Raw genomic sequence first — 11,919 nt, forward strand, 5'->3', positions numbered from 1 at the left:
CATTTTGTGGGATTCAGTTGGGGAAGCATCTGGGGAAGGATGTGACACACCGTGGTAGGGTGAGGGAATAATTTAGATTTTCTGGAAGAATAGACACCCCTGCATAATGGCTACACAACAATCTGCAGCTTTTTAAAAAAATGATCGCTGGAAACAATCAAATTTGACGGTGTTTTTCATCAGGTTCTTCAAATTGGGTCGAAAAATGGATTTTGTATGATTTTGCAAAAATGTTTACTAAAAACTGTTAATATACATGGAATGGCTATAAATTTGAAATCAAACCAAGGACAGACTTAACTTCATATTGGCTTTGGAGATTACAAGTGACATACATTTTTAAATGTTAAAACATTCAGGAAAAAATATTGCATGTTTATATCTTGATGTAAAATTTGGGGGGTAAAATGCATTATTTGTGTAATTTTATTTAATTTCGAAAAAGTCCATCAACTGAACGTGGTACCACTGCATTTTGATATTTGTACTTTAGTCATCTCTTTTTTCAAAAGCCGCATGAGCATTGTATTTTACATGCAAAGGTTTATTTTAAAGTTTTTATACGTAAAGTGTAGAGGACCAGGAGGATTCACTTTAAAATAATTTTAAAAAGTTTTTAAAGAAAGATGTTTTGCAGTAAAAAAAAAATTGTTTAAAACTGTAATGAATGACTGACATAATTTTAAACAATGGAAAAAAATTGTGAAAAATCAAAAAAAAAAAACCTTTTATATCAATTGTAAATTTAGTCCTAAGTATTATGGTCTTTTTTTCAAATGTGTGCCCCTTCAAAAAAGTAATATATTCATCATATTTACACGTTAATCATATTTACATTTAAAAGACAACATAATATTTTGTGACAAATAAAAGAATAACAACAATATTTTTTTTTTTATGGTTTTTTTTTATAATCATGGTAAAATAATTACCATGATTTGACACCTTTTTCTTTATTTAGGATATACAGGGTGAACACAACTGGTACCTTAATTTTTGGCTAACTGTATATTATTTGAAGTCAGTCAACTTTGCTCCATTCACCCCAAGTGGATCTGCAGGGGTAAATTAATAGAACTCCAAACTGATTGATTAGCAGATAGCATATTAATTTGCATAATTTCATCATTAAAATCTGCTATGCTTGTTTTAATTATTTATGTTATTGCGGATAACAACACATGTGACAACCTTTAAGCTTTTTTCTGCTCCAATACCAAGTAAACCTGTGAAACAAAAGTAAACGCATGGCGTGAGGGCCGGGCGTGGGGGGGGACATAAATGAAACACTCGGTATATTGTTGCTCGAGTTTGTTGATTGAGGAAATTCTCAGTATTCCATATAATTCCATATACCCCAAATCATGTTTTGCTCTCTCTATGTCCAAAAGCATCCCTGTCCCCACACATACTCAGCTTTAAGGGGGAATAATACCCTGATTTTCATCAGTACCCCTCTTCTTTTTTTTCTTGCAAATTTATTAAGTACATAAATATGTTTATCACCTCATGTCCTGAACTTATAAAATATATCTACATACAAAGTGATTTTAAACCATTTTAGTAAGTCATTTTAGCCCTATATATTTTTTTGTTTACTGTATCCTAGTAACTCAGATCTGTGTTTCATAACAAACTATAATTTATTCTATTCAACATGTTCAAGTAGGTTACATGAATAGAATACATTAAATCCTTTGTTATACTCTCTATAGAAAATCTAGTGGTGGTGCATGCAAAATATAACACTGAATAAATTAAATAAACACTTATACAATGGATGCATAGTCATTAGTCAATTTAATACTATCTGTGTTGTTAGGAGAAGAAAAGGCTATTAGGTCACCGTATGTCAGGTTATAGGTCAATTGGTTCAGGTCAAATTTAAGCATCAATTTTGAATACACATGTGAGAGTCTGTGATATCATAATGAGGCATAATTTTGATATTCTGTCTTTAACTGGATATATATCGAGAAGTGCAAGGTGGATATACTAATATACCTTGGGATGTAAATGGTGAATACAATTTAGAATGCCTAGTTGAGATGGATTTCACAAATAAATATAAAATATATGGAGCACCAAGTTCATGAAGTCATAAAAGAAATCAGGAACCACTTATTCCCATTTTACATATCAACTTTATTTCCCTAATGTGTTAGCAACACATATCCAAAATTTTAACGAAATCCGTTGATAGTAAGCTTTCCAAAATGAAGTGAATTCAAATCATCAGTGATGTACCTCCTTTTGGCTTCTATCTTTAAAAGCATGTAAGCTACATTGATACCGGTGCCACCAATAAAACGAGAAGATTTGCCCCTTCATTTTGCATACCACTTTGTCCAATTTTTTTTGTAATTTCTTCACAAAATGCAAAAAAAAAAATCAATGGGTGTAGTACCCCCTTAAGGGGCAAAAACTGTCAACAAAAGACAGTATTAAAATATCACTTTATTAAAGGAGTATTTCGTGATCCTAGCATCCTCTATTTAGTTTGACATTTTTCAGTACATATCCACGAAAAAACCTATTCCCAAAATTTCAGTTGATTCAGATTTTGCGTTCGCGAGTTATGCATGATTATGTGTATTACACTGCTCCATAGATAATGCGTTGTAATTTCGTTCTGGTGCACCAGAACGAAATTCAAATTTCACGATATCTTTGCTTAACGAAAGTTAATCTGCAAAATATTTTGTACATAAATATTATGTAGCCAGAGGTTTCCAGTGATATAAAAATCTCAACTTTTTTTGAGAAAAGTGGGGGGATGAGGCTGTGGATCACGAAATGCCCTTTTAAACACCATTGCTACCAGTAAACACAAAACGTTTTACAGACACAAAACGTTTTTCCGGTCATAATATAAAGGGTATAAAATGTTTTAACCACATTCAGAAAACATTTTTGACAACTTAATGTGAAACATTCTAACATAATTTTATTAAGTGTTGGCAGAATATTTTGCAAACGTGTTGCCAAATTTTCAATTACATTTTGACAACACTTTTAAAATGCATGTTGTTGTAGTGGTTTTCTTTTTCATATAAAATGTTTTTAAAATACCGAAACCAAAATGCCATTATAACATTATTTTAAAACATTTTTTGTGTTTGCTGGGAAAGCGATTTGGGAAAATCAATTATAATTTACATTTTAATCAGAGACACAAGCATGATACGACTGTTTGCACCTTCGGTTAATCAGAGTTCTATCATCATGATATTATGTTTGAATCTTGTGCGTAACAACGGCTGGGCAATTATGCAAAAATCGGTCATTATGATTATGTACCCAGATGACACAGGGAATTATTTTCGCCCAAAATGCGTCTTAAAACGCTCCTGTTATTTTTTTGTCAATAACTAGGCTGAGAGGAGAGAGTGTGAGGTGAGAGGAGAGGATGGGTGGAGGGAGGAGATTGGAGAGGAGAGGAGGAGAAGAGAGGAGAGGAGAGGTGAGATGAGGAGAGTAGAGGAGGGCGAGTAGAGGAGGGAGGAATAGGCCGAATTTCCCAACAGCATTTCTGTCACCAAAAGACCCTTCAAACTCATTTCTATTCAGTTTCTTTTTTTCTTATAGGATAGTAAAGATTTAAAGAACATTTACAAAGCTGGATTTTGCAGAAACCTCATTGAAATTAAACAACCAGTTCCAAAGATATGAGCAATTGAGTTTAAAAAACAAGAGAAAAGAAAAGGATATCTTTTCCTTGTTTGGCTATATCTCAAAATCAATATGATTTCCGACTAATTTTGCTTGATCGCATCACATAATTAGAATGCACACATCACAGCTGAAAATTCAAAAGTAAAACTAAAAACTCCTTTTTAAAATATCCAGCAAATGTGTGCTCTAATGCACCTCAGAAGTAGTGATGTAACAGGATTAATTACCATAGCAATAGATGAATACAATTTTTGAATGTTTTGCCCAGCACTATGAGTAGCTACTAGCAGGTTGCACTCATCACCTGTGTCTCACCACCTATGTCTGCAATCATACATTAAATACAACACCACTCTTTTCAAAGATACTAACCTTACAGGTGTGAGTGATCAGCATGATATGAATATTCTATAAAATTACGATCCAGGTCTTTATCCCTGTTCTTTTACATCTATGGTTCAATGCTGAGGTACCGTGTGAACATATTAGTGCGATATATTCAAAAATTGTTTAAACCTATTGCAATGGTTAATCCTGATACATGATCTATTCTTGGATACAATATTCTCTGCGATGCAGAGTTACAGCGTACGTCTAGTGCGGGGCAATACATTCAAGAATTGTATTCACCTACCCTCTATGGCAATTATTCATGTTACATCACTATTTCTACGGCGAATTACCTTGCTTAAAATACTCTCTGGTGTAACAATACACCTTGGGTGTAATAAGTGGCAACACAATTCTCTTTACTGGTTATCTGCATGCCTGCCTGAATTTGAAGTTCATTCTTTAGATACACCCAATTTTTTGTGGTCAATGCTCCCAGTAGTTTACCCCTTTTTACTTTTAATTTAACTTAGACCTTTCATAATTACAAACTTTGCATTTTTAACCACAAATATTATAACATGCTTATGCCAACCAAACCTGGATACTCTACTTTTTTTTAACAATAAATATTATATATTATTATATAATTATTATATTTTGAAAACTTTTAAAAAACCACCAGAAAACAAAATAAATTCAAAACATATATAAACTATATGTATTTTAGAAACAACACCAACACCTATAATTGATGATTTGAGGTCACAGTTTTATGTCTTACTAGGACTATGGTTCGGCAGTTTTGTACCATTTACATTCAAATATTTAAGTTTAAGGTTTCCAATATTTGTAGGATTTTGTTCGTAATTAATATGTTGTCCCAATTTCCCGGGAGAGGCACATCCGCGTACAGAAAAGCAATGAAAAGGGCCTTTCACTGCCCGGCGTGATACGCGATTATCTCGGTTAAAGAAAAAATGTCAAAAAAGGGTAGCCCTACCTTAATCGTACAGCTGTTACTCAAAAAGGGTAGCTAAATTCGGCACCAAGATTCCCTGCGAAGACGCCAACAAAAATCAGTTGAAAAAAAAGTAAAATGCTGGTTTCATCTTTGGGGTGTGAGGTACTGCATTTTAATGATGGGAATTCCTACTCAGAGAGGCATTTTTGTGATGGGAATTTCCATGCAAGAAGGTGTTTTTAATGATGGGAATTCCCACCAAAGAGACACTTTCATCATGGAATTCCCATGCAATATGCACCTTTCATGATGGGAATTCCCATGCAATATTGAGAAGAAAAGGAGTGGGAAATCCCAGTGTCATCTTTGGTGGGGGTGTGGATAATATCTGGAATAGCCCAATACAACATACATTACTAAACAATGTGCAATTGAGTCCCCACTCAGCATCTACAGCAACTAGTTAGTTATTTGTTGTCACATACAGCTCGTAGATGCTGAGTTAAGACTCAATTGCACATGGCTGAAGAGCGCATCTGCATTGTACTGCAAAAACTTAACTTCAAAAGTACGAAAGTGATGCGTTAGAGCTAGTGTAACCCTTTTGCGTAGTTCTACAAGGTTTGCATAAATTGAAAATTGCTGACAATTTGATCTCATAAAGACATCATAACTCATCTTGAGTGCATCCAAGTTCAATAGACCCTGCACTCTATGATGCACTTGTATTTGATTACAAGGAAAATGAAAAATAAGAAATTTGATAAGTGTGATGACCTGCCTGACATTACTGTAACTTAACATGATAGCACTGTGTGGGAAGAAATCCTGGAAATTATGGCTGATACAAAATTAGCTCCATATTAAAGCCATAACATACAATTTTGGTAAAATTTTGAATTGATTATTCTTTGCCAGAAATTATATGAAATAATATTAGTAACAACTGTCAGGAAGGTTTTCTGGGCATTTAAAAGCAGCCCATACATGTTCAATTTTATTAGCAATATCAAAGACCCTTAGAAATACAAAATCTATGCACTATTAATGATCATGTGTACAGTGCACAATGCACTGTGCACTGTTTTGGTATCTAGGGTCTTTGATATTTAGAGAATAAAGGTATTGTTTTTAGCCGCTGGAGTGCATCTATCGTCTCATATAACACGGGCGACATCATTATTTTAAGTAAAACAACGAGGCGAAGCCGAGTTGTTTTAAGCCAAAAATAATGATGTCGTGTGTTATATGAGAGGATAGATGCACGACAGCGGCTAAAAACAATACCTTTATTCTCATTCTTAAACACTTCAATTCAAATAAATATATTATTATTAATCATCATAAGTATACCAAATTTTTAATCAAGTTAAATCCTACATTTTAAAAGAAATTACCTAGGGCTTAGAATCGATCAGTCCCGTTGTTGCTATGCACCTACGATTGGTTCAAATAAGCGGCGACGAGTATCGCGTCGACACGCACACGCTAAGGTGTGTGATATCGTGTCATATCACACGGGTAACATGGGGTAAGAACCAATCAAATTGCAAGAACATTCTCAAGTGTTTCAGAATGCCCAATAAAATTAAACATGTATGGGCCGCTTTAGTTGAAATAATTATGGCAAAATGCATGCGCGTATTTGGGGGGGGCTTTAGCGCCAGCCCCGGGTCAAAGTAGGGGCGGTAAAAACGAAGGGCGGCGGGAGAAGAAGGGCGGCAAAAACAGGGCGGCAAAAACGATTTGGGCGGCAAAACGAATTAGCAAATAAAAAGGCGCAAAAATTGAAAAAGCATAAAAATTGTGAAAACAGGTTGCTTTTAGGGCGCTATGGCCTAAAATCCTTTTTTTTTTTTTTTTTTTTGCTCTTCACTTTTCAAACGACCGTGAAAAAAATTGGGTCAAGCTTTTCGGGCTGTTAAGGAAGGGGCGGCAAAATTGTTTCTTCTTCAGCCCCCCGGGGTTGGGGCGGCCACGGTACGCCACTGAAATGAAAGAAAACTTACTTACTATCCTGGTTGCTTAACTGTGGCGCTATATCAGGGATTAAGACATTAAGTCTTAATTCAAGACATGGATTACAAATTGCTTGGTTGTCCTAAAAATGCAACAAATATATTGGTGTAGCTGGTTCCTGCATGAGTGGTCAAGCTATCGTCATGTGTCTTTGACTTCATGAACTTATTCTCATATGTGGTTTCGGGAAAAAGGGGGAAAATAACATCATATACTTCATATATGAAAGTAATTAAGTTAAATTTCAATAGTACTTGTTTATTTAGCTTATCGGGAGCTTTGAGGACTTCTCGTCGTCAGTCGATGTTGTTAGCTCTGATGTTTTCTTGAAATGGCTAGGGTGACATCACTGAAGTCAGAAGTTTCCTGCCCCTTGTCTGTAGACATTTCCAAAAAAATAACAGAGCTAACAACATCGGCTGTCAACAAGGAAGTTACTAGAAAGTGCTCCTGGTAAGCCAAATAAACAAGTAGTTTTGAAGTTTAATTTAATTACTTTAATTTTATTACCACTACGTATGAATCTGCAATTCTATATATTTCACATAATTTGGAAGAAGGAATCATTGGACTATTCCATTTAAAATCCACACTACCCCTGTGGAAAAAATAAGAAATATCTTCCACAGGGGGAGTATGTTTATCAAATGTAATTGGTCAGAAACAATCATTTTGAAATCCATACACCCTCTGTATTATGGCTTTACCTATATCTTTCACAACTGGAGTGAGTATTTCAAATGGAAGTTACCCAATTGTCTATTCTATTTGAAACTCATACTCCCTCTGCGGAAGATATTTCCAAAATCTTCCACAGGGGTAGTGTGGATTTTAAATGGAATAGCCCATTTGGTGTGAAGCAGTAATGAGTAGGCTATACTGACTCTGTAATGCAATCCACTTTACAAAGTAAGGAAACAAGACAAAAATCAACTGTTTTATGTTTCATTATTATCATTAACAATTTTGTCTTTGTGTTTTTATTTTCAATAGATCAGTGAAGAAGAGACTTGGCAGATCACAAGAAGAGCATCTGGTCATATTTTCAATGCAATCAGCGGTACACCATAAGAAGTTCTCATGACTGATTCAAATATCATCACCGATGATGACCACACCATGAGGCAGCTTTGTGTACATTCAAATTCGTAGCACTTTGTACATTCAAATTGTCCGTTGGCTTATAACTCATAGTACCATGTTCATATGCTGTGCAAGGTTATGCCTTGCCAGTGAAAGAATGCCAACTTAGTTCTTAAATTTGTCTTAATAGAAGATTGTGATATTTTAATATGAAATCTTTATACTTGGGTTCATCCTGGCAGGTGTGATAAGCTATACGATAACCATTTTAAAACATTTTTAAAACTGAAAAATAATATGAAACTGTAAAATAAAAGTGTGGACATGTGGTGACAAACATGTCCTTTCAAGATCAAGGGGAAACATTTGTTGTTCCGCAAGAAAAATCTCACTTGTGTCACTGATCCCTGAACATGTTTAAAGCAAAACCTCCTATGTAACCTGTTGGCAGTTTTGTCTTAAACATGTTCAGGGGCCAAAAGCACATAAATGTTTTTTTCCTGCCGAATGTTGTTTAGTTCATTTGGCTATTCAAGTTGAAATCCCTACCCCTGTTGAATACAGGACCTTAATCACCTACACAGGGAGTGTAGATTTAAAATGGAGTCACCCTATTTGAAATTCACATTCCCTGTGTGGAAGATTACAGTATTGTCTTGCATAAAGGGTGTATGGATTTTCAACTGTAATAGTCCATTGTCAGTATGCTACTGGTTGTAATTGATCACAATTCTGCCCTTGTAAACATCAGCATTATTTGATGACTATGGCCTAGCTGACCTCTTATTGGGCTATTCTTTTTAATATCCTCATTACCCCTGTGGCATATTTTGGATATATCTTCCACAGAGGGAGTATGAATTTCAAATGGAATAAACAAATTAGGCAGCTCCCCATTTGAATTTCATACACCCTCTGAGAAAGATTCAAGATGAATCTTCCACTGAGGGAGGGCAAGTTTCAAATGGAGCTACTAATGTGTTCATTCCATTTGAAATTCATACTCCCTCTGTAGAAGATATATTCAAAATCTTCCACAGGGGTAGTGTGGATATCAAATGGAATAGCCCATTGAGCCATTCTAGTACATCCTCAATAACAAAACAGGCAATCAAACTCATTGAAATTCCAATTTAATTACTGTAATGTGTTTCAAAGGTGTGTAATATTCTCGGTGACTTACATAGTCAGCTGCAAGAGGACATGAAAGGTTGTAAGCCTTCAATTTCAACTAAACTACTATGTGGATAGTTATTTGCATTCAACAGACTTGATTGAAATAAAGCTGGCCTCGTGGTGAATGCCAAGAATTCAATGATGGGTACAAAGTTTTTGCAGTATTACATGATGTGCATCATGATTGTATTTTTCTGATGGGGTGAAGTGGCCATAAAGTGACCATAAAGTGGCACTGGTGGAGCCAGGGAAGGGGCTATTGGGGCTGGAGGGGTCAAGAAGTGGCACAGAAATGTCACTGATGCTATTTAAGAAATAAAGGGTAATGCTTTATCCTTTACACCCAAATAAATGTCGAGGCAGTAAAAGCGTAAATAATGGGTGAGGCGCAGCGAACCCATTATTTAAACGTTTTACTGCCGAGGACACATTATTTGATGTAAAGGATAATGTTTCACCCTTTATTTCTATTCTATTACCAGAAAATAGTGCGATTTAAAGAGAAAAGATCATTGTTGGGCACAAACATGTTAAGTTGTTTACTTCAAGGTGGAGCCAGCGTCAGACGTAAGTGACAGCGCGCAAGATCGCGGAAATATTGCACGCGTAACCAAGCGTAATGCTGTGCGTAGAATGTGTTACGGTTTTCGACCCATTATTGCAGAATAATGGGCTCTCACGTGACGCGTTTCAACAAATCACAGTGCGCGATTTTGAATAATGGGTCGTGGAGGTAATAGAATATGCAATATTTGCACCAAAAGTGGTAGGTCTTGAGAGGCTCATTATGTGAAACGAGTATTCAATTATACAAGATGATGCAACAGTTGAAGTTATAAGCATACTCAGCACCCCAGCCATCATGCCCCACCCTGTGGCCCTCTGGTACTTCTAAATTAGAGATTGTTTCATGTTAAAGAGGGTTTTCTTTTTTTATATTAACTGAGCAATAGTCGTAATGCAGGTGCCTGAGGTGAACTGGGGATACATATATATGGATTTGAGGACATTTTCCAGACAGGTGCCTATCCTTAAGGGGTCGGTCACCCACCTTTGCACAGTATTTTTTGTGGGACCTAAGAGCACATCAGACACACTAGTGTTGATGTATGTGCTCTTAGGTCCTACAAAAATACTGTGCAAATGTCGCTATCCGAGCCCTTAACAAAACTGCATTTATTGCAATTGATTTTTAAGCAGTACTATTTGTGTTATAAATTTATGATTGTATAATATTATTATGTTGACCATGTATTATACTGAATTAGTAAAGAAACCTTTGATGAAAAGAGATGTTTTACTGAGGAATAAATTAGTGCATTTTATGGCATATAGAAATAGAAATGGCATGTTCTTATTATTTTGCCCATTAGTTTCCCATCAAAACCTACAACTGAATAAAGCTATACTTTTGTACATAGATATTTTGGCGGGAAATTGATAGGCCTTATAATACGATTTTGCCAAAGAAACTCTTAGGTTGACATAGTTTTCATGGAAATTGGTCAACAATCGTATGCATTAGGAAGAGGTTAGGTCTGAAGTTGAAGGAGTGCTTATTGATTATCTAAGGTCTATGGGAGCCTACTGCATAGCTGGAAATTTGTGAGAGATCTTCATTCTTGTGACTGGGAGGTTAGGCACCAATAGGTACCAGTGGCTCTTACCGTACTATTTGCATAGTGATATCATTGTTTATGTAAATAAAAAATTATAACACTATGCAAATGTTCATTATTATGTTTGGTAAAATTGATTGCATCTGCCAGCTATGCAGTATATCAAAGTTATATATTTTATTCTGTAGATTTATTCATAATCATAATGTTACTACACTATTACAAGATACATAGCTAGCAAATATCTAGTATTTGGGGAAATAAGATGTACACTTTTTAATTTCAAGAAGCTGAAAACTTCTTCTTTTTTTCATACTAAATATTTTTTTTTCTGCACAAGAGTAAATTAATAATATGCAAGAACATAAGCTGTGCATCCAGATATTTTTCTATATATAAAGTAATTATTTTAAGACTTGAGTTGTGTGATGGTATTGATGAAAGTAAGATGACCAGTTGTAGACTAAACCTAATATAAAAACAAGTTGATTATGAATTGAAGCTGTGTTATCTTTTTGGTGCTACTATGTGCACATCTATACACTAGAAATATCCTTGAATTATTGTAGTGGTTTGTCTTCACATTGTCAATGAAGAAAATCAGAGAAGTTGGTTTCCCTTGAATTATTGTAGTGGTTGGTCTTCACACTACCAATTAAGAATAAATATACATGAAAACCCCTAAATCTTTACCTGTTGGTTTCTTTGTTAGGCAATAAAACCAAATTAGTTTGATCTTTCGATAGAGCATCGATGCTTGGTCGATCCTTATTATTTATGAAGTATCAATTTATTAGCTGTTGTTAATTGTTATAACATTTCATCTTTGTGCATAATGCATTGTACAATACAATTTTACCATTAGGCCTAATTCTGATTAATTAGTTGATAGTTCATTAATTACAAGCATCGAAGCAGCATCGACGGTCGATCCAAAGATTAAACAATTTTGGCTCTGGTGCCTTAGTGGTATGTGGTTGGTTAAACTAAATTATATTGTACCTTGCAGAATAAAGTCAGATTGCTATGTAAAAAAAGTCCTAAGTGCAATAG

The 11,919-nt window shown here is 35.0% G+C and overlaps 1 protein-coding gene across 1 annotated transcript in view; it reads left to right on the forward strand.

The window, feature by feature from the left end:
• The window catches only part of LOC140154513 (dedicator of cytokinesis protein 9-like), a 163,169-nt gene extending 153,618 nt beyond the window's left edge, over positions 1 to 9,551 (forward strand). Inside the window, 1 exon segment of the mRNA XM_072177083.1 lies at positions 7,982 to 9,551. Coding sequence (XP_072033184.1) covers positions 7,982 to 8,059 — 78 coding nt within the window. The 3' untranslated portion in view covers positions 8,060 to 9,551.
• The last annotated feature ends 2,368 nt before the right edge of the window (positions 9,552 to 11,919 follow it).

This window comes from Amphiura filiformis, chromosome 6, assembly GCF_039555335.1.
Source record: "Amphiura filiformis chromosome 6, Afil_fr2py, whole genome shotgun sequence".
Lineage (NCBI taxonomy): Eukaryota > Metazoa > Echinodermata > Ophiuroidea > Amphilepidida > Amphiuridae > Amphiura > Amphiura filiformis.